The sequence below is a fragment of the Monodon monoceros genome, unplaced genomic scaffold (genome assembly GCF_005190385.1).
Source record: "Monodon monoceros isolate NGI ecotype Baffin Bay Population unplaced genomic scaffold, NGI_Narwhal_1 Super_Scaffold_3, whole genome shotgun sequence".
Taxonomy (NCBI): Eukaryota; Metazoa; Chordata; class Mammalia; order Artiodactyla; family Monodontidae; genus Monodon; species Monodon monoceros.
The window spans coordinates 32,908,148-32,934,357 of record NW_021703780.1 but is presented as its reverse complement, the minus strand read 5'-3'; the positions used below and the strand labels follow the sequence as shown (position 1 = coordinate 32,934,357).

Here is a 26,210-nt window from a genome sequence, read left to right as displayed (position 1 = left end):
CGCTCAGAATCTCCTGGTTCACCCCCTCTCTTCCCAGGGAGTTCATAGAGGGATTGTTGCCATGACCCAGAGCGACTCCTACCTGGGAAAAACATTCACTCATTCATTCAACAAACGTTTACTGAGTGCTGATATCGTGTCAGGCACTGTCCTAGGCACTTGGTAACACCCAAGTTGAAGAGACATCAACTTGATTTGGGAAACCATATCCTCTGATTTTGCTCTCTTCCAAAACATGACTCTGACAGATCCCAGAACATTCCAGAATTGGAAGGGACTTTCCAAATCATCTAAACCATCGGCCCCCTTTTACTGGTCAGTAAGCGTAGGCGCCAGGTCCTAGGTCTCCCAAGCCAGTATTCTTTGGGCTTCCTCATTTACTGTCTATTCTGCTCATTCAGAAAGCAATGCTCTGTGTGACCTTGGGCAAGCCCCTTCCCCTCGCTGGGCCTCAACCTTCTGCCTGAGGACTGGTGGAGCTGGATGAGAGAGAGTCCCCAAAGGCCATATCTAAGACTTTCTGGACCTCATCTCATACTACTTTTAAAGATTCTTGGGGTTCACGGTAAACTTTCTCCTTGTGTATGCCACATCTTCCCACCTATAATATATGCTCCTGGGGCAGGGGGCAGAGGCCAGTTTACAGCCCCAGGTCACCCACAGCACTGCAGACATAGTGGGAACTCAATTGTTTTTAGTTGATTGAACCAGAAGAGGCCACGTTGCTTTTTTAAACGTTAGCCACAGGTGAGAAAAAGGCTATTCAGATATAAGACATCACTACTTAAGGCAGTCAAACAAAACTCATCATAGGAAACGCTGAATATAGAATACTGCCATCTCTGATCAAAAGAATGGCAATACCATTCTATTCTACAGATGCCTATTTTTTTTTTTGATATTTGGGTCCAAATATAAATTTATATATGTGTATATATTTCTTAGCTAGGATCAATTCTTAGTTAGGAACTTAGGCTTTGAAGCATTAATGAGTCCAAGTGTTTTTACACTTCTCTAAGAGGATTTGCATTTGCTTGCTCTTAAGTGTTACACCAGGGAATCAGGCTCAGACAACACACTCACCAGCCTTTTGACCATGGCTAAGTTACCTAGGCTCTGTGCCTCAGTTTCCTACCTCATAGAATTGGTATAAGGAGTAAATAAGTCAATATGTGTAAAGTGCCTCCTAGTACAATGCCTGGAATGTATGAAGCACTATGTAAACGTCTGTGAAAGAGATTAACCCACATATGTGCTAGTAACACTTACATGGGGGACACAATTGGGAATGAAAATATAATTACAAATATTCACGATATTTATGAATTCCAAACACATTTCCTGATGGTTGCAGACGAGAGTTTAGTAATCTGTTGTAAGACGTAATTTTTACACACACATACGTGTTTTCCACAACATGTGAGAAGATTTCCCTTTGGCTGTGGATGCAGAGAAGAGTTAACTGCAAGGACAAAAGTGGTAGTAATCTTCAAAGCCACACATAAGGCGTTCAGAGAAGATTTCAATCTAGTGATGTCTTTTTTTAAAACTTCTTTTTTTTTTTTTTAAATTAATTAACATTTATTTTTGGCTGCGCTGGGTCTTTGTTGCTGCGCGGGCTTTCTCTAGTGGCGGCGAGCAGGGGCTACTCTTTGTTGCAGTGTGGGGGCTTCTCACTGCAGTGGCTTCTCTTGTTGCAGAGCATGGGCTCTAAGTGTGCGGGCTTCAGTAGCTGTGGCACGTGGGCTCAGTAGTTGTGGCTCGGGGGCTCTAGAGCGCAGGCTCAGTAGTTGTGGCGCATGGGCGTAGTTGCTCTGCAGCATATGGGATCTTCCCAGACCAGGGCTCAAACCCATGTCCCCTGCACTGGCAGGCAGATTCTTAACCACTGTGCCACCAGGGAAGTCCCTAGTGATGTCTTGAGTAGGTTCTTCATCTTAATACGCAGACAACTTTGGATTGTCTGCTAATGAAGGAAATCAGTACCAAGGATAAATGGTGATGTGAGGATCAGAATAATCTACACACTGCTAACTAGTTCCCCAATAACTGAGAGTTCCTGGCGCCATCTAGAGGTCAACGTTGCTCCTTGGGCATGCTTCACAGAAGCTGTGTAAAATCCGAGCGCGCTTAGGTCTTTCTAAGGCACGTTAGTTCTCTGGTAAGGAGTATCTGTGACTGTGGAAGGATCAGGAAGTGCTATCCCAGAATGTCGGGGTGCCTCTTATAAGTCACCCACATCAAGGCTGGAACCACCACGGTTTAACTCCCCCGGTGCCTACCTGCCCTGGAACGCAAGCCAGCCTTCATCTCCTTAACTGATCACTGGGCTGCGGGTCAAACCCAAAACTGCCTTCTCTCCGCCTAATTATCCCAGGAAATCAAGGCCTGAATCTCACCTGGGAACTGGCCTGTCACCCACCAGTGCCAGCCACTTAGGGACCTGGGCATGGGGCAGGAGCAGGGCCCGAAGAAGCAGCACCCGGGCAGCTTCACTCACCACACAATCGTCGATGATTTCCGAGAGCCGTGTCCGGTGTTTCCTCCCCAGCCTCATGATTTTTTTCCACGTGTAGTAGTACTCCACACACTGAGCCACCGTCTTGGACTTCACCTGCCGGGAAAGGCACCTCAAGATCAGCTCCAGCAGTGGGCAGGGTGCAAAGCAGCAAGCTTTTGTGCAAGTTTAAGTTTGTAATAGGTATTAGGTTTATGCAGTTGAATAAAAACATATACATGGTGAAAAGTCTCCTCCCCACACCCGTTCTCCATCCATCCATCCATCTGTTCCCCCCATACCCCTGCAACACAGCTGGCCCCTCTTATTCATATCTTGGGTGTCATTCCAGAATTTCTTTACATATATACCAACAAACAGGAAAATATATTCCTCCCCACCATTCTGCCTCACAAAAAGTAGCACACTCTATGTACTGCTTTGCATCTTGACTTTTTTTCGCAAGATAGCTTGGAGATTTTTTTCACGTTCGTCCATAGAGAGCTCGTTCCCTTTTTTAACCCATAAAGCAGCAAATGCTTTTTCAAATGCTTGAATGTATTTGGCTCTCCAACTTGTTGACATTCAAAATCTATTTATGAAAAATGTTCCTTAGTAATCGAACAGGAATATAAGACAAAAGTTATGACCACAAGAGCTTAGTGTTTGCAGAAAACAAGCCTTGCCCTCTTCTCCCCCAAAGGGGCAAAGATAAATGTGTTTTAAAGAGAAAAACATTCCTTTGTTTAGTTCATAGTGCTCTAAGCTCAAAGTGGGGTTCAATAATGTGGCTTTTCTGGAGGTAGATAAAAAGGCTGGCTGTCCCCTTGGGGGCAGGAACATGGCCACCTGCATAGTGAGAATGAAAAGAGTACCTTCAGAAGTCTGGTCTCCTCAAAGGTGGCCCCTTCACGTCCACCTGATATCATGAATTTCTACATTAGAATCACCCAGGGAGGGAGGATAGAGTCCCAGAGAACCCTTGTTTTAAGTCCTGCATTGCCTGGTGAGCACGACACATGAATCCATCAGGTGCGGGGCCTTTAAGGAATGAGGCTGAGGACAGATCAGTCCTGGGGGAAGGTGACCCAGGAGAGATGGGAGCCTGGGAGCTGCTGGGATAGAGGGCAGCAAAGAGTCCAGTGGCCTCCAGGGCAGAGTAAGTCGGGTGCGAATTCAGATCTGAAGACGGAGGCAAGTTGGAGAAAAAGTCCACCTATTCTGATTCTCATCCAGTCAAGGCCCAGGATTAAAGACAGGAGACATGAACCCGGGACAACACTGAGGCCCAGCCCAGAGCCAATGGCAGCTGTCACCTGGGACCCTGTTCTCTGTGGACCTGAGCATCTTAATAACTCAGTATGGCTCCATCATTCATCATTTTGCTGAAACACTCTGAATCATTGTAACTTTTGGCCTAAACCATCTCTCAGCCAATTAAGGCCTATTATGTTTATTATGTCCTGGATAAAGCGCTATTTCATCTTTGTTAAAGAGCTCTACTTTGCTGTGAAATGCTATATATGTAACATGTTATTGTTGTTATTATTATTATTATGTGGCCGCACCACACAGCTTTCGGGATCTTAGTTCCCTGACCAGGGATCGAACCTGTGCCCCCTGCAGTGGAAGCCTGGAGTCTTAACCACTGGACCACCAGGGAAGTCCCTGTAACATATTATTTTTATTAACACTGTCCTTATGATCAGGGGCCCAACACCAGAAACTCTGCTAGGGGGACGGCTCATATTCTCCCTTCTCCAATCCTCCCTCCCCCAATTCTGTCAGAAACACTATAGATCTGTCAAATACACATGAAATAGTTTATATAAATTGTGAACCAGAAGCCTCAGGTCTATTTATTCTGACAGAATGCATGAATCACACATTTTAATTAAGATAAGAATACCCCTCCCCCCCACTGCCACATCCAAATAATCTATATTCTCCTCCCCCCACATCCCTAACACCAGGGCCAAGCCATCCATAACAAATACCATCCTTTACCAGCAAGAGATGGAAGACATTCTTTTGTTGACAGTCTTAAGCCAGTAACCAAATAGTTCTATATATCTTTAGGTGTACAACTTCCCAAATTTGGTTTCAAGTGAGCAATGGGAAAAAGAATACTTACCATCTTCTGTACAAAAATAAAGTCTTTGTTGTAAGTGGCTAGTGCTTTATTAAACAGTTTTCTTTCTAGGGAGGTCCACTTGTCCGAACCTACAACAAAACACACATTTCATAAAAAAACAGCTCAGTTCTCCTCACTTGTGGTTGCTGGTTCACTTAGTTAAGTTACAAACTACAACTGTTCAGCATGTGATAGAATACATATCACACTCCTTTCTGAATAGGAAGTGCAGTGTAATGGTTAGGAGCCCTGACACCCGGGTTCAGATCTCAGCCGTGGCCTTGACCTTGGCAAGTTATTGAGCCTAAGACTCAGTTTTATTACCTACAAATGGGAATAATTCTGATTGTCTCCACCTCTTAAGATTTCTGTGAAGGTTAAAGAAGGTAATGCCCAAAAAGTGTCTAGCTTAGTAACTGGAAAACCATGAATGCTTAATGGAGTTTAGCTACAGTTTTTTTTATGTAATTAGGATGAAGGCAAGCATTCACGTAGCAAGTGATCCTCACATGTGCTGGATTCAGCAGTCTTCACCCTCAAGATGTTCACAATCTAGTGGGGAGAAAACCAGGAGGCCCTGCATTCAAGGTGATGACTGCGAGGATGAAGGGAGGGGTCGGGTGCCGATAGGGCACAAAGGAGGGACAGCACACGCAGGTTAGGGCAGCTGGGAAGGCTTCCAGGTGGAGAGAACACCTGAGCGGGGTTTAAAAAGACACAGAAGCAAGTCAGGCAAGAAGGAGATGGAAGGGAATTCTGGGGAGAGAAAGTGGCATGTGCAAAGTCAGAGGCAAGCAGTGAGAGGACACATGTCATTCATTCATTCATCCATTCGGCAGACATGGATGACTGCCGCATGCAAGACACAAGGGGGAAAAAACCTAATACTCATAAGTGCTTACTATGTGCCAGGCTCTAAAGTACTTCACAGGTAGTAGTCATTTGGTTCGACAGACAATCTGTAAGATTGGTATTACTGCTACCCATTTTACAGATGAGGAAATGGAGGTGTTCAAGAAATAAGCAGTAATCCAGTACAGCTCAGCTACAGGGTTCCAGCAGAGGGAAAGCAGACGAGACTGGGAGGTGAGAGGGACCGGTTCCTGACAAAGCTGCAGACCAATGAAGAAGAGGCCTTGCAGGGCCAGGCTGGTGCATCTTGCCTTGCTGGCTGAACTTGACATTCTTGTCAAAGCAGGATATGCAGAAGTTTACAGAGAATGGTACTGGCCTATCTCCAAGGCAAGTCCTACTTCTGGGGGCTCAATCACTGTGGCTGGTTTGCAGAAACTCGGCCTCATTCTAATTTTTTGAATTCCCTGTATCTCTGATTCTTTGGATGGCACATGGCTGGGCTTTTGATAAGCCTCTACTTTTCAGAGCTGTAATCCCCCAAACTATAGTATTTTTCCTTCCAACCAGAACAAGCCCAAGATTTCCATTTTGCTATGCTTGACGGAGGGGCTAAAGTAAGAAAACCTGAATTGCTTCTTCCCTCAAAAGGTTGAGCCCAAATCATTCAAACAAGTGAAACCACGCCTGGCAGGCAGGCAGGAGGCAGACAGCCTTGGGTCCTTGAGAAAATATGTGACTCAGTGATGTCAGCTCAGATTTCTGAAATAAACACCTTCTCTGTGTGACTCCCTGATGGGTCCTTAAGCCAAGAGCTCTGGCTCCAGATGCAGGCTATGCTCTCCACAGCTGGGCTGCTTCAGGCCCCTATAAAAGTAGGGCCACCACCTGATTTCTTTGGTTTGTTTCTCTCTTTAATTCTAGAAGGAAAGCAGCTTTCTGATTAACCCTCGGAAGAAGGAAGCCTCTTCCACGGGTTCTGGAGACCAGGACATCTCTGGTTGTGCAAACCACCATAACAGGGAGAAGTGGGGCCAGAGGTTTGGAGAGGCTTTGCTAGAGTGGATGTGAGCAGAGCATGTCGGTGGGGTTTGGAGCTCTGGAGCACCGGCATCACCATTCCTCAACTTCTGTCTAACACTCAAGGGCTTCGGGTCCCAGCTCCCGTTTGCTCCCATTGCCCAGAGGCAGAGACAGAAAGAGCAAAACAGAAAGGCTGAACCAACAACTGAAAGACCAAAGAAGAGTCATGGCTCCTTTTAGGTATCCATTAAAACAGCAAAGAGAGATCAGAGAGGCAATGGTGTAAGAGGACCATGATGCGGACATGTCACACTAGCTGAGCCCGTGGACAAGCATATAGGGAGGTTGCTGTGCTGCCCTGATACAGGTCCAGTCTGTGCAGCTCTGGGTTGCACCTCACATAGGAAGTTAGGGAATATTTTGCTGATGAAAACCCCCAATTAGATGAATGAGAATCCTTTCCACCCTCAGCCAGATCCTATGTTTCCCAAGTCAGAGCGCAGCTCGAAGCCCCCGTGAGACACTCACAGGGCCACGCAGCCTTCTCAGGCCAGCACTCAGCCTCTATGGTGGACACACTTTCTTCCACCCCACGCCAAGCTTGTCATCTGATTACTGTCCAAACCGCAGTGTTAAGTCCCCAGGTCTGTTTACTTGCGAGAGGTATGTCCCTACACATCCCCAGATGGCCTTCCAGCTGTAACCCCACAGAAGGTGAAGTGACCTCCTGGACCATCTGTTATGGGGGATCCTCAAGCCTCACGGGGGAAGGAGGCCTTCTCCCCATCAACTCTTTGGTGGTGTTTAGGGCTGCTGCCCTGTGATGGGGTCTTTAGTCTTCCCAATCCCAGAGTGTCCACTCGACACCACCAGTCCTGGATTGGAAGTGGGCTGCACCCTCGCAATTTCCTCTCTGTGCTGCCCCCGACCTGAGGTGCTCAGACGGTGAGAGATGGCTCCTCTACGTAGTCCTAGGGTCTGCGCTTTAGCACACGCGACTGTGCTGTGCGTGCGTGTCTGTCCAACAAGGGTGTCCACAAACTGAGAGGCAGAGGCGGGGCCAGACAAGTCCATCGGTTCTCACGCTCCATCTTCACTGCACCCTGATCATGGGATTGCCCACAGGACTGAGAATCCACTCCTGGGCTCTTGGGCTGAATTCCCAGGCTGAAGCCGGGTATATAGACATAATATCTGGATGCGCTTGCCCCAAATAATAAAGTCACTGTGCTGTGATAAAAGGGGTGACTTTAAGCAGGAGACCACAGGCTGCGAAACTGGTTCTGCCACTCACTCCTTCTGGGGCCCCTGCAAGTTTACTTCTCTGAGTCTCAGTTTCCTCTTTTGTGACTCGGGGATCCTGACGGTCATGCTGTGACTGGCAGCGTTTAGTCCGAAGTATGTGCACAGAGAATGCTTCAGATCTGGCCACTCGGACGGCAGATCCCAAATCAGCCTGCAGCCGTGGGACACACGCTGTCCCCTGCTGACATCTGTGGGCACTCATGAAGCCTGCCGGTCCCTGCAGTGTTCCCTGTCGTGTGTGTGCCCACCCACAGCCTTACTCTGGGCTACCTGTAACTTGCAGCCTTCTCCTCTCTGCCCCGAAATCCTCCTGTAATCCCGACAAGGCTCAGCGTCTCTCCTCCTGGGGTCTGTCTGGCAGGAGCATTTTCCTCCTTCTTGGACAAGGTTTTCTAAGCCAGCCCTTCTTGGATTCTATTTCTTGAACAAAGTCCAGGATAAAATGCAAAAGCGAGGCAGGGGGCTGCCCCAACTCCTCACCTGCCCTCCCCCTTTGAGATCCCTGCTGTCCACTCAGCATGTCCCTGGGGTTGATGGGCTGATGACACACCCTCCCCCCCACCCCCATCCATTCTCCCTGGGGATTCCTGGCTAGTGGGCTATTATCAGCAGGGGTCCCTAACAAGACGATTAAGGCTAATTACAAAGAGCCTAATTAACTGGAGGAAACTGGTGCTGGAACAGTATCCAGAGGAAAAATGTTCTGAGCTTCGGTTGCTGGGAAACAGGCTCCGGATGGTGGCGAAATTTGGGACAATCTATAGCGAATGCAGGCAATTAAAAAGAGACGTGGAGGGGTGAGAGAAAGTTTGGGCACAGTATGTTTTAAAGAGGGGCTTTCTGTCCTCCTTTCAAGCTTTTAAAAACTGTTCTCGATGCTGTTGTTATAGCAGTTACATAAGAAAGACACGTTCATTGTAGAAAAAGGAGGACCTGTTTCTACACCAGATCTTCATTTCCGTGAAAGGTTTTCCATGATGGGTGAAGACTGAGTAATTTTTTTAGGGGTGCAGGTGAACTGGGTAATACCAAAGTTCCCTCTGGAGGCCAAAGGCAGGGAGGCCTTGATCTGAATCCAGAACCTGAGCTTGTCCACTAGCCTCTTCTCCACAAGTGCCACGTCAGGCAAAGCAGCAGAGTGAGTATTAACTCCGTTCCCGCGCTTCAGGGGATCACTCTCCAGCTAGCGACATGGGCTAAGGATGCCTGTGAGATGACTTCACAGCTGCGCTTCTTACAAAGTATTCTCTGGAGAACGTAATTCTGTCTCTTCACCAAACTGGGGCAGCTTCCAAGACAGAGACCAGGCCTCCCCCCGACTGAACGGGTATATTCCCTCCAGGTCTCTCCCATCTCCGGAGTCAGGTCAGGGCTCAGGACCCAGTGAGTGCTTGGGCTATGGTGGGGGCCCACAGTAGCCTCTGCTGAACCCTTGCCAAGACTCCCAGGGCCAGGTCTGACACCCCTCCACTCCGTGCCCCTCTGCAGGAACTACCGGCTCAACGGAAAAACCAAAGACGCCGGAAGCTCTCTAATCACAACCAGGCATCCTTGTCACCCTGACAGACCCACACTCAAGCCTTCCCCACCCAACCCAACCGCTGACTGGGAGCCACTGCAAACAACCGCTGCAACTTATGGGCGGAGGGTGTGGAGAGAGGTCTGGACCGGGTGTGAATTAGAGAGCCTGGGGGCCACTGTGACAGCCCCCTTCCTCTGAGGATCTTAACAGGGCTCTTCCGGGCTTGCCAAGCTGCCCCCAGATCTGGGCAAGCTGCCCACCTACACTGATGTCTCTCCTGGGCCCCAGCACTGGTCGCTCTTTCCTTTTCTCACTGAACTGCTTGGGATGGGATGGGATGGGGTGGAAGGGCAGGTCAGGAGGGAAGTGATTTTCACAGGCTCCTGTCACTGTCTCCCCCAATTCACAGTCTGCACCCCTGAAACCAGTCTTGCCACCTTCCCTCCAGGGCACAGGCCGGGGAGGTCTGACCTCTCTCTAGACAACTGGAAGCCTGGGGTGCAATTCCAGGGCCGGAGTCGGGCGGGAGTGACACTGGCCACAGCCGCAGAGCTGGAAGCAGAGGAGATTTCAGAAGACAGTGTCCCAGCAAGGCTGGACCTGAGCTGACAGTCCTGCTGGAGAGCAGCCCAAACAGGGCTTGGCACGAAGGACAAGGCAGGACGGGGCCACGGGGGTGGGATTCACCGACACTCGGAACCAGTCAGAGGGTGGGGTGGTTAAAAGGGCGGAAGGCGGTCGCGGCTGTTAGCTGGGGCACGTGACGGGGGTAGACTCTGTGGCCTCCTCTGTGTTCTGGAAGGGAACCGCCAAGGGGGTGGAGTCAGGCCAGACTTCAGAGATCTGTGACCTTTGTCCTTTGTGCTCATAATTCTAGAAGATTCTCTGGGACCCAGTCTGTGATCACTTCCTGGAGAAGAGAGATTACTGGCAGACCTAGGCGAGCACCCTTTTCTTGGGGACACACAGCTAATGGGACACCAACCCTTCACACCGGACAGCTCCACCTCTCTTGTCTCCAAGGGTCAAAAGGATTCTGGAAGCAACAAGAGTGCTTCCTGGTCTGCTTATAGGGAAAGGGCGCAAGGGATGGGCAAAGGATTTCCCAGGAACCCCCAACTCCCGAAGATCACTGAATTTTAGCAGAGTTTAGGGCCTTCTAGTTTCAAAGCTTTTAGTACTATTTTAAGGTTGTTATTCGGTGTTGTTTGGGGTGGAGGTGGTCTCTAGCCCATAGCTTTCCCGTCTCTTTTATGTCATGACACACACTAAAAAGATCACAATACCTGCTTGGCATGCTGGGAAGAACTGGAGGGGATTTGGGGCCCAGACGAGGCTGCTCACAGCTGGAGATGAGCAGCCCAGAGGCGCCGCCCACCCCAGTCACCCCAGGGGCCGAGGGCAGCCACAGCAGATGCTAGGGAAGTCTCCTCGCTAAGCAGAGAAGCCTGACCCAGGCTCCAGGAGGCTGGACGGCTCGTCAGGGTTTAATGGGCAGCAGATGACGCTGGGAATTAAGAGGACTGAATTGTTTCCATGGCAGATTAGAGAGAACTCCCACATCTTCTACCCACACTTGGGGCAGACACCAAGCAGGAAATGATGGAGACAGTATTAAGAAACTGGCTCCTTGAGGCCATGGGGTTACATGATGGATTTCTTATCCAATGTGTCCATTCTGTTCTTGCCTAGTGCCAGCAGCAGCCTGTGTGCCGGGAGCGATCCACAGGCAGGCATCCCGGGCTTGCTGTGCTCAGGTGAGTGGCTTCTGAGGCCTTTCCACCCTGTGATGACAGGCAAGAGGGCCAACTCGGGAGAGGAGCCCATTCTGCGAGGCAGACGGTGGTGGGGTCACAGGGAGCCCCCTGAGAACACGCCGGAATCTGCAGAACAGCCCTCACCTGAGGCCACATCTGGCCGCCTAGACTGAGGACTGGAAAAGGTATTTACTGGGTCCCCAAGGCCACTAAAGTACTTAGCACCCATCTACGCACGGTCCCCCCAGGCACCAGAGACACCTTCAAATGATTAACAACCAAGGGGCATTGGAGGACCCAGCCCTCTCTGAAACGGAGAACCCAGGCAGGTGCGTGGAGACCCCCAGAATGGACAGGGCTACTAGTTAACGGAAATACAAATGTTGACTCCAACTTCATTGTCACCGCAGGTTCCCCAGCCTGTTTCACTCTCTCTGCACGACTCTAAGTCCATTCAACTCTCCAAGGTGTGTCCTCTTTCCCTCGTACTGGTGACGCCACAGTTAATCCACCCCCTCCTAAGAGAGACTCGTATGTATATGTACGTGTACATGTATCTGTGCATGTACACGTCTTTCTCCCGCCATTAGCGATCCGTCATTTAATAACTGCCTACCCCTCAGACTCCAAACTGCACAGGACAGGACTCTGTCTACATCTGTCACCGTCACTTCCCCCTCTTAGTGCTAGGCAGTTTCCTGTACATAGGAAGTGCTCATTAACTGTTCAACCAATGAACAATAAAGCTACTAGACTGTACCAGGCGTTGGGCTCCATATACTCTCTCAAAACGTCACAAAATCCTGCAAGGGATGGAGTATGAGCCCCACTTTACAGGTGAGGAAACCAAGGCTGCAGAAGGCCACGGGGTGCAGGCAAGATGTGAACCCACATCTACTGATCCCAAAGCCCAGGGGCCGCTGCGTGCTGTTGCCTCTGTGGTCTACCCCCTGTGGCTCTTCCTCCGGGTGCACCGAGCGGGCCTTGTCCCCTCGTCCAGCTCTTGGCGCACCCATGAGGGGCAGGCCCAGACAGACAAATGCCCGACAGCGACCAGCCAGCCGACACAGCTGCCCCACCACCTGCGCCCCAGAGGCCTTGAGAGCACAAGCGGCGCTGAGGACAGAATGGGTGCTATTTGTTATTAAAAGGAGACACGACCAACACGCAGACAGCCCGCTCTCGGGAAGCAAGGGGGCACAGGGCTCCGGGCAACCTACCGGCATAGTGGTAATTTGCTAAAGGGTGACATTTTAACCTGACTGGCTTCCGCAGCAGCAGCATTTCCAGAGCAGCCTGCAGACCCGTGGGAGAGAAAAGGTGAGAGTCAGTCACGGGGCTTGTGTCCTCAGAAGACCATCTGCCTAACGGGGAAAACGAGCCAGCATTGCAGGGCCCGGGGTTGGGGGGCTGGAAGGAAAAACAGAGGAGACTCCCCGATTTGGGGTCTTCCTTCTGGTCAGCACCCAACAGGACTCATCACCCTAATGCCTCCTCCGCCCATGCCTGCAGCCAGCTGGTCTTGTCCCAAAAACCCAGGTGGCAGCCAAAACCCACTCCTTCCTTGGTGAGGGCCCCAGCTTCAGAGATACGGTGGAGCCTCCTCTGTTTGGAGGCTGAGTCTCTAAGGAAATGAGTGGGTGATCTGGAACTGTTTTTGCAGAAAAATCACATGTTTCATTACAACTGAACATCAACAGCTATATTAGTAATAACTGTACTACATACTGTCCTTCCAGGGAGCCTTGCTAAATAACCCTTTCAAATCTACGTCCCTCAGCCTCACTGAGTTTGTTAAAAAAATGGTGCAGGTGGAGTTGAGCTGTGGATGGTTTGGGGATCTCAAATCTTGCTACTCCAAGTGTCGTCCATGGACCAGCAGCACGGGTATCCCCTGGGAGCAGGTTAGAAATGCAGCACCTTGGGCCCCGCCTCCAGAATTGCTGAATAAGAGCCTGCATTTTAACAAGACTCCCTAGGTGATGTGCGTGCACGTTAACAGTTTGAGAAGCACGGCTCTGCGGCACTGATCTTAAAAGGTCAAGGAGAGTTCTCCAACGTTCTAGAGAACCCTTGAAGGGTATCAGGAATCTCATGAGAAGGTAGTATTGGGACATTTGTTTACTTTCACATTTTCATAAAATCAAAAAAGCAGGAGGTTAGCTCTGGTATAAGAATCATGTATTTACTAAAGGGGAAGCTGAGGCTAGTGACGAAGTGCTCCAGCCAGGGGTCCAGGTTGAGCAGGCAAATGGTCAGCTCTGATTCTGGGAAAAGGGCACCAAAGTTCTGGTTTGGGGATGCCAGAGAACTGTGCCAAAAGCGGAAGAATGACACCAGATGGTGCACAGCGAACATTTCACTTTGGTTAGGGGAGCAAACGGTTCTATGAACGTCAAATTCTGGCTGATTTCCAGGTAGGGAGGAATGACGAGCAGAGTATGACAGGCTATTTTAGGCCAAGCCTTGCTTCCGGAAGGCCTTCTACTTCCATCACTGCAGACCTGTTCCCCGATGTGAATTACAAGACTGCTGAAAAGAAATTCTAGTTTCCCAAAACAGATGTTGCCATCATTATTAATTAGGAACAGATGTGTAAACAGAAATACAACTGGAGGTTTTCTGCAGGCTTTCAAATCCTGGCCTACTCATTGAGATAAGGAACATGGGAGGCACACCAACTGGTCATCATCTTAAGAGTTGGTTGTGAGGGGCATGAAACAACACAGAAACTTCGTAAAATACTTTTCAGAATTCCGACATGAAGCATATGAACTGGGAAGCCTCCTTTTCACAGTTCCTTACCATCACATCACCTTTGGCCTCGAAGAGAGAGTGCAAAGCAAATTCAGAATTGGTCCCTCCACCTGGCAACGCACTTGAACAGCACAAATTCAGGAGATTCTCCACTGTTGGGAACAAAGAGAGGCCACTGCATCAGAAAGAGCTCAGGGTCACCGGAAAGACAAACCGATCCTGGAGCCAGAGGCCCCTGGGAGAGGATCCAGCCCTTCCTGCCCAGTTCTTCCCATGCTGCCAATACCTCTTTGCTGGAAGTCGTGGTTTTCCAGCTCTGGCCAGGGCTTCCATACCAGTGTGGCCTTGTGCGTGTCCTGGGCCAGGGCAGAGACATCCTGGAGTTCTGGGATCTCCGCTTGGAATCTCAAGCCAATGTTGATGCGTCTTTAATCACAAGAAGAAAAACAACAGTGTGGTCTTCAATTTGAGACCAAGGGCAACTGTCAGCGACTTGAAAAAGAAGGAAACCAGTTCCTTCTGCAAGAAGAATGCAGGGGCATTTCCTCACAGTGTGATCTGAAGATTCCAGGCATGGCCTTTCCACTGGGATAAGGAACAGCTTTACGATTGGGGAGAGATGCTGTGGGGAGCAAGGGAGAAGCCTGCCTGGGGCTTCAAAGCTCCCTATAACTGGGAGAGGGAGGGTCCTAATTCCAAGGGAACAGCTGCCCAGAGCACGGCCGAGGGTACCACTTAACCCAATGGGACAAATACAAAGTGCTTATTCCATTTTTTAGCCCTTTCAGACCACTTTCACACAAATGATCCCATCTGAACCTCACCAAGACCTGTGATGTAAGCAAGGCAGTGATAATTATTCCTACTCAACAGATTAATTAACTAAAGCTTAGAAAGGTTAACTTGATCAAGATCAAATAACAAAACGGTGCTGGAACCAGGTTTCCTGATTCCTGACTCAATCTACTCACCACTCTACCATCTGGCCTCTTCTGTGCTTATCCATGAAAATAACCAGCTTTCTCTTCCATTATACCCCCCAACTCAATTACTCAACAAGGCCACTTGGAGGATCAGCTAAGAATCTTAGGGAGGGGCTGGGGGATCAAGGGCATTTGGATGGAGCCTCGTGGAGAGCTAGGCACCCTGAGACAGATGTCTCAGTGTCACTGGGGATGTGAAGGCATGTGGCCCCAACCAAACTGGCTCACAGAGCCACAGATGGGGATGCCTGGTTCTCCAAACACAAGGCTCCTTGCTTTTAATGTGTTTAATCTTTAGAAAAGGCCTTGAAATACTGGCAATTACAGGGAAACAACAGTACTCGAGAAATTCCACGATCCTACATTTTCTACAACTTCTTGCCCAGTGGCCACTCTGATCCCAGAAGCACTAGCTACACTTCTCAAAGCTCCCCATCCCTTTTCTAGGCTGAGGCTTCTGTTCTAAAGAATAATTGGCTTTTCCTTACGGTTCGACATCAACAGTCTGCTCTCCAGGCCCTGGGGTGACTGTCACGTTGCTGCCGTCGATGCTGTCTGAAGCACAAAAACCAGGGGTCACTGGTCAACAGGGAAGGGTACTGAAGAAACTAAATGAGCAGTTACCTAAACAGTCATGACAAGGCCCCTCTCCTACCCAACCCATGCCAGAGTTACCCCAGCAGTCTCCGAGGAGTTGGATGGAATGTGGAGAAACGTGGCTTAGCGTTTCCCCACTTCTCACACAGGGTAAGGAGTGGCCAGCTGCCCCACTCTGGTCTGCTAAGCTTTTTATTTATTTTAAAAATTATTTAAAAATAATTTTTGGCTGTGTGTGCGGGGCCTGTGGGAGCCTAGTTCCTTGACCGGGGATTGACCCCAGGCCCTCTGCAGTGAAAGTGTGGAGTCCTAAGCGCTGGGCCGCTAGGGAGTTCCCCTGTTAATTTGTCTTATTTCTATGAAACTATTCTTGCTCCAGAAAGAGATCCTGGCTACAGGCCTCTCCTGCTTGATCTTTTTTTTTTAAAAAAAAATTTATTTTTTATTTATTTTTATTTTTAGCTGCATTGGATCTTCCCTGTGGTGCATGGGCTTTCTCTAGCTGCGGTGAGCAGGGGCCATTCTTTGATGAAGTGCGCAGGCGGTGGCTTCTCTTGTTGCGGAGCACGGGCTCTAGGCCCGTGGGCTTCAGTAGTTGTGGCACACGGGCTCAGCAACTGTGGTTCGCAGGCTCAGTAGTTGTAGTGCATGGGCTTAGGCGCTCCGCGGCATGTGGGATCTTCCCGGACCTCGGCTCGAACCCATGTCCCCTGCATTGGCAGGCGGATTCTTAAGCCCTGCCCCACCAGGGAAGCCCTCCTGCTTGATCTTTACACAGCATGCTAAAATGTGAAGGTGTGGTCTTGCACGTAATCCCATTTGTACATCTACTTAGTACATTTATTTTTTAATTTTATTTTTATTTTTTTGCGGTATGGGGGCCTCTCACTGTTGTGGCCTCTCCCGTCGCGGAGCCCAGCCTCCGGACGCACAGGCTCAGCGGCCATGGCTCACAGGCCCAGCCGCTCCGCGGCACGTGGGATCCTCCCGGACCGGGGCACGAACCCATGTCCGCTGCATCGGCAGGTGGACGCTCAACCACTGCGCCACCAGGGAAGCCCCTACTTACTACATTTATTTTGGATGTCTTACACGGTTATCCACAGCACACTTCGTTTTTCCCTACCCCAAGGAAACTCTGATTATCGCTCTACGTGTTAGTCTCCGCGGCTAGACTGTGTTTCCCCTGAGAAGTATTCTAATTATTTCTAGCCCCCAGCACATTGCCTGGTACACAGAACCGAGCCACCGCCAAGGTCTGTGGAAAACGAGACGACAGAACGCGAGGCCTCCTGGGGCAGCACCCAGCACAGTCGGGGCGCCGCCCCTGAGGTAGCGGAGGCGGGGACAGGGGCGACTCACTGGGGCGGCAGAGCAGCACGCGAGGCGTGGGCGTGAGGGGCGTGAGGGGCAGCTGCGGATGCGCGCCGGCGCCGTGGCCGGAGATGAGCACGTTGCTGAAGAGCCCCGAACCCTGGCGCACCGGGCTGAGCATGGGCGGGGGCGTGTAGGGGGGCAGCTCGTGGGCGGGGTCGAGGAGCAAGTGGTCGCCCAGGACGCGCGGGGAGCGCAGCTGGCTCTGGTACAGGGTGGCGCCAGAGTGCGAGGCGGCGAGGTTGGGGGTGTAGGAGGGCGGAGGCGGGATGAAGAGCGGCTCCGGCCGGTGCCGGAACTTTTTCTTCTCCGGCGCGGTCTTGAGGGCTTCCTCAGCTTTGGCCAAGCCTGGCTGATGCTTCTTGGGAATTTCCTACAATGGGAAGAATGGTCCGATTCAAATACTTGGGCTTTTCCCACAGGCCCTTTCCACAGGCTGAGGGAAGGGGGACTGCTGTCCTAACGGGGACCCCTCCCCGCTTCCACTCGTCTGACCCCAGCATCCTCCGCCTTCAGAAACGGCCACATCCACTTCAGACAAGGCGAGACCTGGTGGCTTGATTAGGGAGAAAACTTTGGTTTTGGAGGAAATCCCTCATGTCTGGAGAGGGATGGGGGTGGTAGGAATAGTGGGTGGGCAAGAAAGAATATATTCACATTCTTTATTGCTTATCACTGCATTCCCATCTGGTGAGTGGAATCCAGCTGAGTGGGCCCTTTAATTCCCCACTGCTCCCCGGGGACTGACATCGGGGACAGATAACACATGTTCTGAGGCGGCGACAGAAGAATCTATTCAGGGAAGCTGGGCAGAGGCTGTGGGGCAGGAAGAGGGGGTCAGGCCTTGGCCAAGGCTCCCAGGGCCAGTGACCCACACTGGGCTCTTCTTCAAGGTGAACTTAGGGTTGTGGAGAGCCATCCCGGATCTTTGAGGCCCGTCTCATGTGCTCTCCTAGAAGTGGATCTGGTGAGCCGCCCTGCCTCACCACCCCTCATTACTGCTCCCAGCACTGGTGGCTTATCTGTGGCAAACCCTTCTCGTAGGTTGGTTTCCTGTCAGCAGGGTTAGTTTATTTTATTCCAGCAGAACCAAGCATCTTCTGGAAGGAAGATCTGCCACATGGATACAGATATACTAATAAGTAAACACACGCACGGAAAGAGATAAGCAGGGCATGCCAAAGCCAAACACAAACAGTCTTGGTTGTATGCCAGCATCAGCCCAGAAAAACCGAGAGCTGGGTGTGGCTGGAGAGGCAGCCGTGCGGTTGGGAGGGGCTGTGAGGATACCTGCAGAAAAGTTCTGGGCAGTTCTGTGGTCCCCTCCCAGGCCCTGCAGGCCAGTGCTCGTCACAGCTGTGGTCCCTGGCAATCCCTGTGCTCAGGGTGGCGCCTGAGTAGGAGGCAGCAGGGGGTGATGGGAAGGGTCGGCCATGGTCACGTGACCAGCCTCCTCCAGGCCATGTGACCTGCCCCAGTCACCCCTCAGCTCTGGGCTCCTCCCCCTCAGGGCCCCTTCTGCTGCCTTCAGCACTTCAGGCTGCCCCTCGTGTCTCTCCCTCAGCTTCATCATCTTCTGGGGTGCCGTCCCAGTCCCTAGGAGGGGAGTCTAGGGAAGCAGAAAGGTGAGGAAAGGGGAAGGGGCAGCGGGGACCCCCAGGCCCCCGGGGGGCTCTCCTTAGGTCAGAGAGCCCCAACCTGCTTCCTTTCCCCACCAGGGGGCTCCTCACCACCTGAGGCTGAGGTGGAGAGAGGGGGCTGAGCAATGGGAAGAAGGTGCACGTGCCCCCAACTTGGGGAGCCATCCTGACACTTCACACCGGGTTCCTGGGTAACGGATGGGGTCACCTGAGGACCCCGAGTGACTTCAACCCTGCACTGGGACCCAGACCTCTGACCACAGGGCCAAAGGTCCCTTTCGGGCTCTCTCTACGAGCCTCTGGGTTCTGTTACAACAGCTCTATTCTGGGACTTTCCAATCCTCCAGGCAAGGCTCTGAGACCCTGGGCCAGGGAAGGCCCCCGGAATATCAGACCTGGATGTCAGGTGGGAGGAAGCATTTACAGAGTTCCAGCCAAGCTGGAGACAGGGCCAAGCGCTGAGAGGTTTTAAAAGCTCCCCAGAGAGATGACAGTCACTGACGAGGCCAACACCACCCCCGCCCCCCAAACCCAGATCAGGGAGAAACTGAAGTTCTGAGAGGGGAAGGGTCTCGGCTGGCTGCATCCCAGATGGCCAGGAGCAGAGTGGGGATTAAAACACAGGGCTCCTACCTGGACATTTTGATTTCTTTATATTAAGTGTCAGGACCTTGCTCACACTTACTCAAGCCCTACCTACACGCTTCCATTTCGGCTTATCTCCTCACAGTATGTCTCTCACCCTTCCCACAAAACCAAGTTCACCTCTGCCTTGGAACTCCCCTCGTGACTTCCCTTGCCTCATCCCAGTCCCTAATGACCTTAGCTCCCCAGGTATGTCCCCCACCAGCCACACGCAGGGCATTGCTGCCTTGCTCTGTCTTGAACTGGGGCGGGGCTGCTGCCTGGGGCTCTGACCCCTGTGTGACTACGATCCTTACTTCCTCCAGCTTCAGGCTGAGAGTTTCCAAAGGGTAGAAACAGCATCCCTCCCACCAAATGAGGAACTTCCCTGGGCAAAGAGGGGGCTTGGCTGTGTCGTTTCATCTCTCTGCCTGTTGCTGGCCCCCAAGACCTGCCAGCTGATGAGAATCCTCGCCTCCAGAGGTTGTCCATCTGTCTTTCCTCTTTTGAGCCCTGATATTACATAGAAAACCAAAAAGGCTCTTTCTGGATTTTTCTAGTTCTCTTAATTATCCTCCTGATCCCTATTCTGGCCCAACCCCACTCGTGTCTCCTGGAATCCCAGCAGCTAGCTGCCTATTCTGTGAGGACAAATGTGACTCAGCGCACTACTCTGTGGGGAGGGGACAAATCTGATGTGGTGAATCACATGGGTTACAGCCTCCCCAGGGGAGGGGTGGAGGGAGGGAGGGGGGGGAGGGGGACAGAGAGAGAGAGAGAGGGAAGGAGAGGGAGAGAGATCTCTGTCCCAGAGCCAAGCTAAGCTGCTTGGGTGATGTGCTCGGAACTTGAGAAAGAGAAGAACAGTGAATAAGAAACACAAATCTCTTTGCTTTCTTGAGATTGGGGGGTGGGTGTCTCAGGGGAATTACTTTGGGAATCTTAATGAATCCGGTCCTCTGAGGGTATTTATTTACACAGGGGTGATACTGAAAATATTAAGCATGTGGTAAGGCTGACTGACCATCAGAATGGATGCCAGCGCTACTGCCTGGAGGACCTGCTGTGCCAGGGGTTGCCTCTTTGGTTGCTGGATCTGGGGAGGTCTGGAGATCCTGGGGGAGGGGCCAGGGCCCTGGGCAGTAGCTATTTATTATCTGGGACAGTACTTCCATATTTTAATAACTGCGATCACCAGCTGAGTTATCACCTCTGTTTAATCTAGGAACATCTTCGGGTCTCTCAGAATCTAACCCAGACCATTAGCCTGGTAGAGTGCCAGGTGTTTACTGGGTGGCACGCAGTGCGGACACGGATGGGATTCCCAAGGTGGCCGCGGGGGCTCAGCCCGGAGAGGCCAAGCCACATCTGAGCTCAGGCCAGTGGCCCTGGCAGAGCTGTCCCCATCTCCAAGAAAGCAAAGGGATGTCCCCACCCCAGGCAGGCAGGGCAGAGCAGCAACTCACAGCAGGCGGGTGGGGGGCAGCCCCTTGGGGTGAGTGTGGGGGAGAGAGGGTCATCCTCACGAGCACGGGCATCTCGTCGTCCGACATCGAGCTGGCTGGCTTGTCTCTGGCTGAGGGGGCGGCAGCGACGCTGTTGGCGAAGCCCTGAGAGCTGGGCTTGGGCGGGAGAAGCTTGACAGGGACAGACACGGGCATGACCATAGGCGTGAGGCTTTCCGCCTCGGGTGGGAGCTGCGGTGGCGGCGGAGGCGGAGGCGGCAGTGGCGGCTGAGGCGGAGGCGCCGGGGCCTTCTCTCCTTCCTCCTACACAGACAATAAAGGCTTTGATCCTGGGCTGAGAGCAGCTCTCATGGGGGGGATGCACTTTGCTCTTCCTGAAACGTTCCTGGACATCACACGTGGGTGACAGAGAACCGCTGCAGGGTGGCTTCCTTCCTGCCAGCCTGAGTCCCTCAGCTCCAGTGATGCCCGTCGGCAATGGACAAGGCACTTGATTTTCTACATTAAAAAATCTTGACCGTGTATCACTTGTATATTAAAACAAATAGTGAAGAAAAATTTGTGTGTGGCTGTCATTGCTTTTAAAGAAAAGGACATGGACTTAGAATCAGACCAAAAAAAAAAAAAAACCACATAAGCTCTTGTGCAGGGCCTTTTAATTCTATGGGCCTCAGTTTACTCATCTGTCAAATGGAGGAAAAGCTCTTTTAACTGGCATGGTCGGGAGACAGAGTGACCTGGGTCACATCAAAGTTTTTGGTGAACAGAGTTAATCCCGTAGACTTAAATTAAGATTAACAGCATTCAAAGAATTGAGAAAGTTCTTTGAATTTTAATCTAACTCTAAAACTGCATGGGTAGTTCACCACAAGGGTATCCTACCTGGATAATCCTAAGGGCATTTAAAGGTCTTCGGATGCTAGAGTCTACCACTAGTGCCCTGGTGAACAGAAAATGCTGGCTGGGAGCCCGATGGTCACACTAGCTTTCCCTGGCCATTGACTATGGATCTGGAAGGCCCAAGGGACCCTGGTCTTGAGTACTTCAAGGAGCAGAAGTTGAAAACAATAGTGCATCAACATGTTTTCTTTGCTGTCTTCTCCAGGAGCTGGAGAGGCTGGGATCCCCTAAAAGGATTTCTACCACCTCAGTTCTGGACTCTTGTTCATGAAGCCAGTGGGAGCAGAGACTGTGTGACCTGGCTGGCTCCCAGCGTCAAAGCTTGAGTACTTTCGTTAGGGAAGGGCTATGCCTCCTTAGTTTCCCCGAGTGGGGCTCACATCACTCTCTGATGGCAGCAAAGCAAAGCAAGCAGCACATGGCCTCGGAAGGACTGGGGACTGACTCCTCCTCACCTGTTTGAGGCTGGGGGAGGCCCTCATCCCCCCGTGGGACCGCATGTGGCCGTTCAGGGCAGGCAGACTCTTGAACTCCTTCAGGCAGATGGAGCATGTCAGCTTGTTCTTGGCATCAAACTGCTCCCCAAACACTCCTTTTGGTTGGCCACTGCTCAAGGGTAGGACCAAGTGGAGAGGACACACACATTGATGACGGGAAACAGTGACTCATCACAAGACCTCACACCCTACAATGAACCCATTTCATTCATCCAGAGCTCCCACGGCCATGGCCCTACTTGTATTACCCCAATTCCCTTCAGAGAACTAAGCCCAATTTGCAGATGGAAAACTGAGGCTCAAGAGTAGGAAAGGGCGTGCTCAAGATCATGCAAGAGTTGAACCAAACGTCTTTCTTCATTCCAGGCCTTCAGGTGCTGGGTTTTTTCCCACCTCTGGCTTATGACCCTTCTAGAATCAGCTTCGGATCTCCTCTTCCAGAAGTCTTCCCTTAGACATATGAGTCTCAGTCTTCTGGTTCAGCCTCCAGGTTGCATGTCTTAGTTTGTAAGGTTCTGGCTAAGTCTTTATTTACCAAACCCATGAGGGGAGGAAACAAGACTGTACTATTCACTGGGGCATCCTCATAGCTTAGTTCCATGCCTAGCACACAGTAGGTACTAAATAAATACTTACTGAATGGACAGAGGGCAGAACATGGGCTTTGGAGTCTATCCCAGCATCCCTACTTTCTTGATGTGCAACCTTAAGCTCTCTGAGCCTCAGTTTTCTCATTTGTAAAATAATAATGATAATAATAGTTAACAGTGGTTGAGTGCTTACTACGTGCTAGGCACATGGTAATCACACCAACCCTCATGAAGCTACTTTTATTACGTATGATATAAAGTAATAATAAGCACTCAAAAACAATAGCTGCTATTATTATTCTTATAAATTTCTTTGAGGAATTGACTTTGAATTTGGAAATGAATCATGAGACAGTTCAGGGAAACCTTCCAGTCTCCCAAAATGCCAACAAGCCTCCATGCATCCATCCTACCTTGAGTCAGGGGACCCTGGCTGGGCTCTGCCATCAGGTAGGTGCATCTATTTTGAGCCATGCAGGACACCAGAAGAAAGAAGAAAAAAAACAAATGTGTTTCTGATGGGAGGAGTCCTTGAGCGGCGGGAGCCCCAGGACCTGCACACTTCTAGGATTCTTTCCGCTCTCTGCCTCACGCTGACCGGGCTCACAGATACGCACGCCCTTGCCCTTCCACACCTGAGGCTTCCAGATTTCTTTCCCCTGATGTTCCCTGGCTTGGGGCCACGCCCCCTCACGGAGCCCCACCAGCCACAAGCCCACTGGGACTCAATCCCCCACCTCCTTCCTTCCTGTTCTCCCTGTCCACATACTCTGTACACAGACAGGCTCCATTCCCGAATGGAGGGCTGGACGACACAGCCTCACGCTGGGAGACCTCAGCTTTGGCCATGTCATCTTATTCTTATATTCACAAAGTCTCTCAGTTACTACAGGCCTGAGTCTTAAACAAAACAGGGTCAAGGGGACTTTATGCCTGGTCTTCAACCTTCATCGGAGCCCTCTCTCCATCTACCCCAGTCCTATTCAAGGTGCCCTCCTCCCCCGACCTTGTTGTCACTTGAGTGGAGCACTTGGGACACCGCTAAGGCCTGAACGGTGCCCAGGACACAGTAGGCAGTTTTGTGATCAAATACATTTTGGAAATAATCAAGGGTTAATAACCGTCACCCTCAGGCTGAATCTGGCCTGCAGACATGGTTTGCCTGGCTGGACCGTTTTAAAAAATCCTAAGAATGTCATTAGATGGGACGTCTGCTCTCTAGTCCACACAGTCCTTATCATCTCATACCAGGCCGTTTTGCTTACTGACTTTACCTGCCTGGATCCTGTGGGCAGCTAAGGTTTTCACCTCTGCAACTACACAAGGTATCCCCCTGGGGAGATTTGTAGTGCACATGAGCATATTAAAGGCTCTGAGAAGCCCAGCAGCACTGCAGCCTGTTTCACTTTAAGAAACCCCAAATTTGTTTATCCAGAGAACCCATTCCCCTCCTCCCAGCAATATCCATTCAACATTCTACGGAACTCCTATTCTGGGCATTAGACTTTGAGATATGCTATCATAATGTGGTCTCCCTCCCAAAAGGGGAACGATTTCATAGGAAATTCCCTAAGGATACAGACTTAAGGGGCACCAGACACGGTGGTGGTCCCTGGGCACCTGATCAGGCCTTGACCATTACATGCATCATTCAGGACCTGATATGGTGTATTGGCCATCTCCTTAGTGAGATTGTAAGCTCTATGGGCAAAGGACTGAGTCAAAATTGCTTTTGTATTCCACAGCATCTGGCTAACGTTTGTGGAATAAGTAAAGAACAGAAGTGTTGGAGGGGTTTGGAGAGCGGACTGGGCACTGCATAGACGCAGCTCTGGCTGGCCCATGGGCACACTGAGACACCAGGAGAAACAGCCACTGTGAGAATACCTGGGGCCACACGGCACTGGGAGACGGCTGCTGGTGCTGAGGCCCCATGTTGTTGAGGTGGATGCCACTGGGGGACAGGAGCGGCCGGTGGGGGAGCACACTGCTGACCCGGTTCAGGTCCGAGCTTGCCGGGTCACCCATTCCTGTATCTGGAGGCCCCAGCTCCCCATGGGAGCTCAGCATGGCCTGGGCCTGCCTGTCGCTTGGATAAGTCTTGGGCTGACCGTCCTCAGGCTGCTGGTGCTGGGGCAGGTGGCTCTGCTGGTACATGGGGTGGCCGTAGGGCTGCTGGGGCTCCTGGTAGTAGTACTGGGGCACGGAGCCCAGCTGAATCAGCTGGACAGCGTGCGCCTGCTCCGGGGTGTACTGGTGGGGGTCCCTGTGATAAGAAGGGGGCTGCAGGTGCATCTGTGGCTGCCGCGACTCTGGCAAATGCTGCGTCATGGGCGAGGACTGGTAATACTGAGGTGTCTGCATCGCACCCTGCCGCTGCTGCAGCTGCTGGGGCTGCGCTGGGCGAACCTGCGGCGGCGGCTGCATTTCTTGCGCTGACATCCGCGGCTGCCCGGCTTGCTGCTGCTGCTGCTGCGAGTAATACTGGTGCTGCTGCAGCTGCTGGGACAGCATCTGGGGGGCCTGCAGGGACTGTCCTCCTTGTACCGGCATCTGGGCCAGTGGCTGCTGGTAGTCATAATACGGGTGCCCTTGGCTTGGGTGCGGCCCAACCTGAAGAGCTGGTTTGGACAGCCCGCCAGTGAAACCAGGGTGAGGCTGCTGGGGCACCTGCTGGTAGCGGGAAGGGAGAGCCGGTGCTGGGGGCTCCATGGGCTTCTGGGACAGCAACTGGCGGAGGGCGCTTTCAGGGGCTCCGTCCATCACCGCTGACTGGGTGTGCAGCACCTGGGCCATATTGTTGACCTGAATTCGCAGGTTTTGGTTGGCAAACACCTGGGTGAAAGAGTCTAGCTTGTGCAGGACACCGCTGGTGAGCTTCTGGGTCCGGATCTCGCTGGCCTGGGAGTAGGTGTACTGGTAGCCATCGGTGGGCTCCGCCTGGGCTGGAGATCCCCACATCATGTTCGAGTTGGTCAGGTTGCCACGTAGCTGGACATGGTTTCCAGGCCCTGCATGGCCTGCCCACCCTCCCTGCCTTGAGGTGTCCACTTGGCCAAGCGTTTTGGAGCCAACAGGCAAGCCCAGACCATCCCGAGTGTCTTGAGGGAAGTGGGGGGAGATGGGTGATGCCTGAGGGGCATCCATTCCAGCCCCGGGGACTGTATTCCCATAGTTGTGGTTCAGCCCACCGTGGACGCCAAGTGGTGGCTGTTGGTAGAAAAGGTTCTCACCACCGTGGGCCACGTGATTGGTCTTGTACAGTTGCTGATCCCCCATGGTGCCTGCCTTGATCGTGAACGTCCAGCCACAAAACCATAAAAAATGATCAATGACACAAACCCGAAAGGACTGAAACCCTGAGAAGCAGAGAGAAAGCGTCCACACTACTCCACGGCTGACATGTCCATGACTGTGGCTGGAGCCAGGTGTTCCTGTTGGCCTCTACCACGCATGTGCAGGGCTGGGGGTTTTACATCCTCACCCGGGCTGAGGTACGGACCAAACACCACGGTGGTGAAGAGATGCTGCTCACAACTGCAAGACAAGATGCAAAGGACAGGAAAGGATTTACTTGGATGTTTTGCAATGAGCTACTGTATCTACCACAACCCATTATGGAAATAAACACAAAACAGGAGCCTGGATTAGAAATAGCCAGTTTCATACATGTCACTCCTTTACACTGATTC

The 26,210-nt window shown here is 51.6% G+C and overlaps 1 protein-coding gene across 7 annotated transcripts in view; it reads right to left on the bottom strand.

Moving 5' to 3' along the window:
• TRERF1 (transcriptional regulating factor 1) overlaps positions 1-26,210 on the bottom strand; it is a 204,383-nt gene that overhangs the window by 15,209 nt on the left and 162,964 nt on the right. For 5 of the 7 annotated variants that reach the window (XM_029243689.1, XM_029243691.1, XM_029243688.1 and 2 more), the window contains 11 exons: positions 24,406-26,055; positions 22,932-22,978; positions 21,887-22,037; positions 20,532-20,834; positions 16,790-17,174; positions 15,319-15,385; positions 14,134-14,273; positions 13,896-13,999; positions 12,311-12,386; positions 4,632-4,720; positions 2,501-2,614 (listed from right to left, as the gene is read on the bottom strand). In XM_029243689.1, coding sequence (XP_029099522.1) covers positions 2,501-2,614; positions 4,632-4,720; positions 12,311-12,386; positions 13,896-13,999; positions 14,134-14,273; positions 15,319-15,385; positions 16,790-17,174; positions 20,532-20,834; positions 21,887-22,037; positions 22,932-22,978; positions 24,406-25,797 — 2,868 coding nt within the window. In that variant the 5' untranslated portion in view covers positions 25,798-26,055. The remainder of the gene's footprint in view (positions 1-2,500; positions 2,615-4,631; positions 4,721-12,310; positions 12,387-13,895; positions 14,000-14,133; positions 14,274-15,318; positions 15,386-16,789; positions 17,175-20,531; positions 20,835-21,886; positions 22,038-22,931; positions 22,979-24,405; positions 26,056-26,210) is intronic. The other 2 variants (XM_029243693.1, XM_029243695.1) reach the window with 1 other exon arrangement.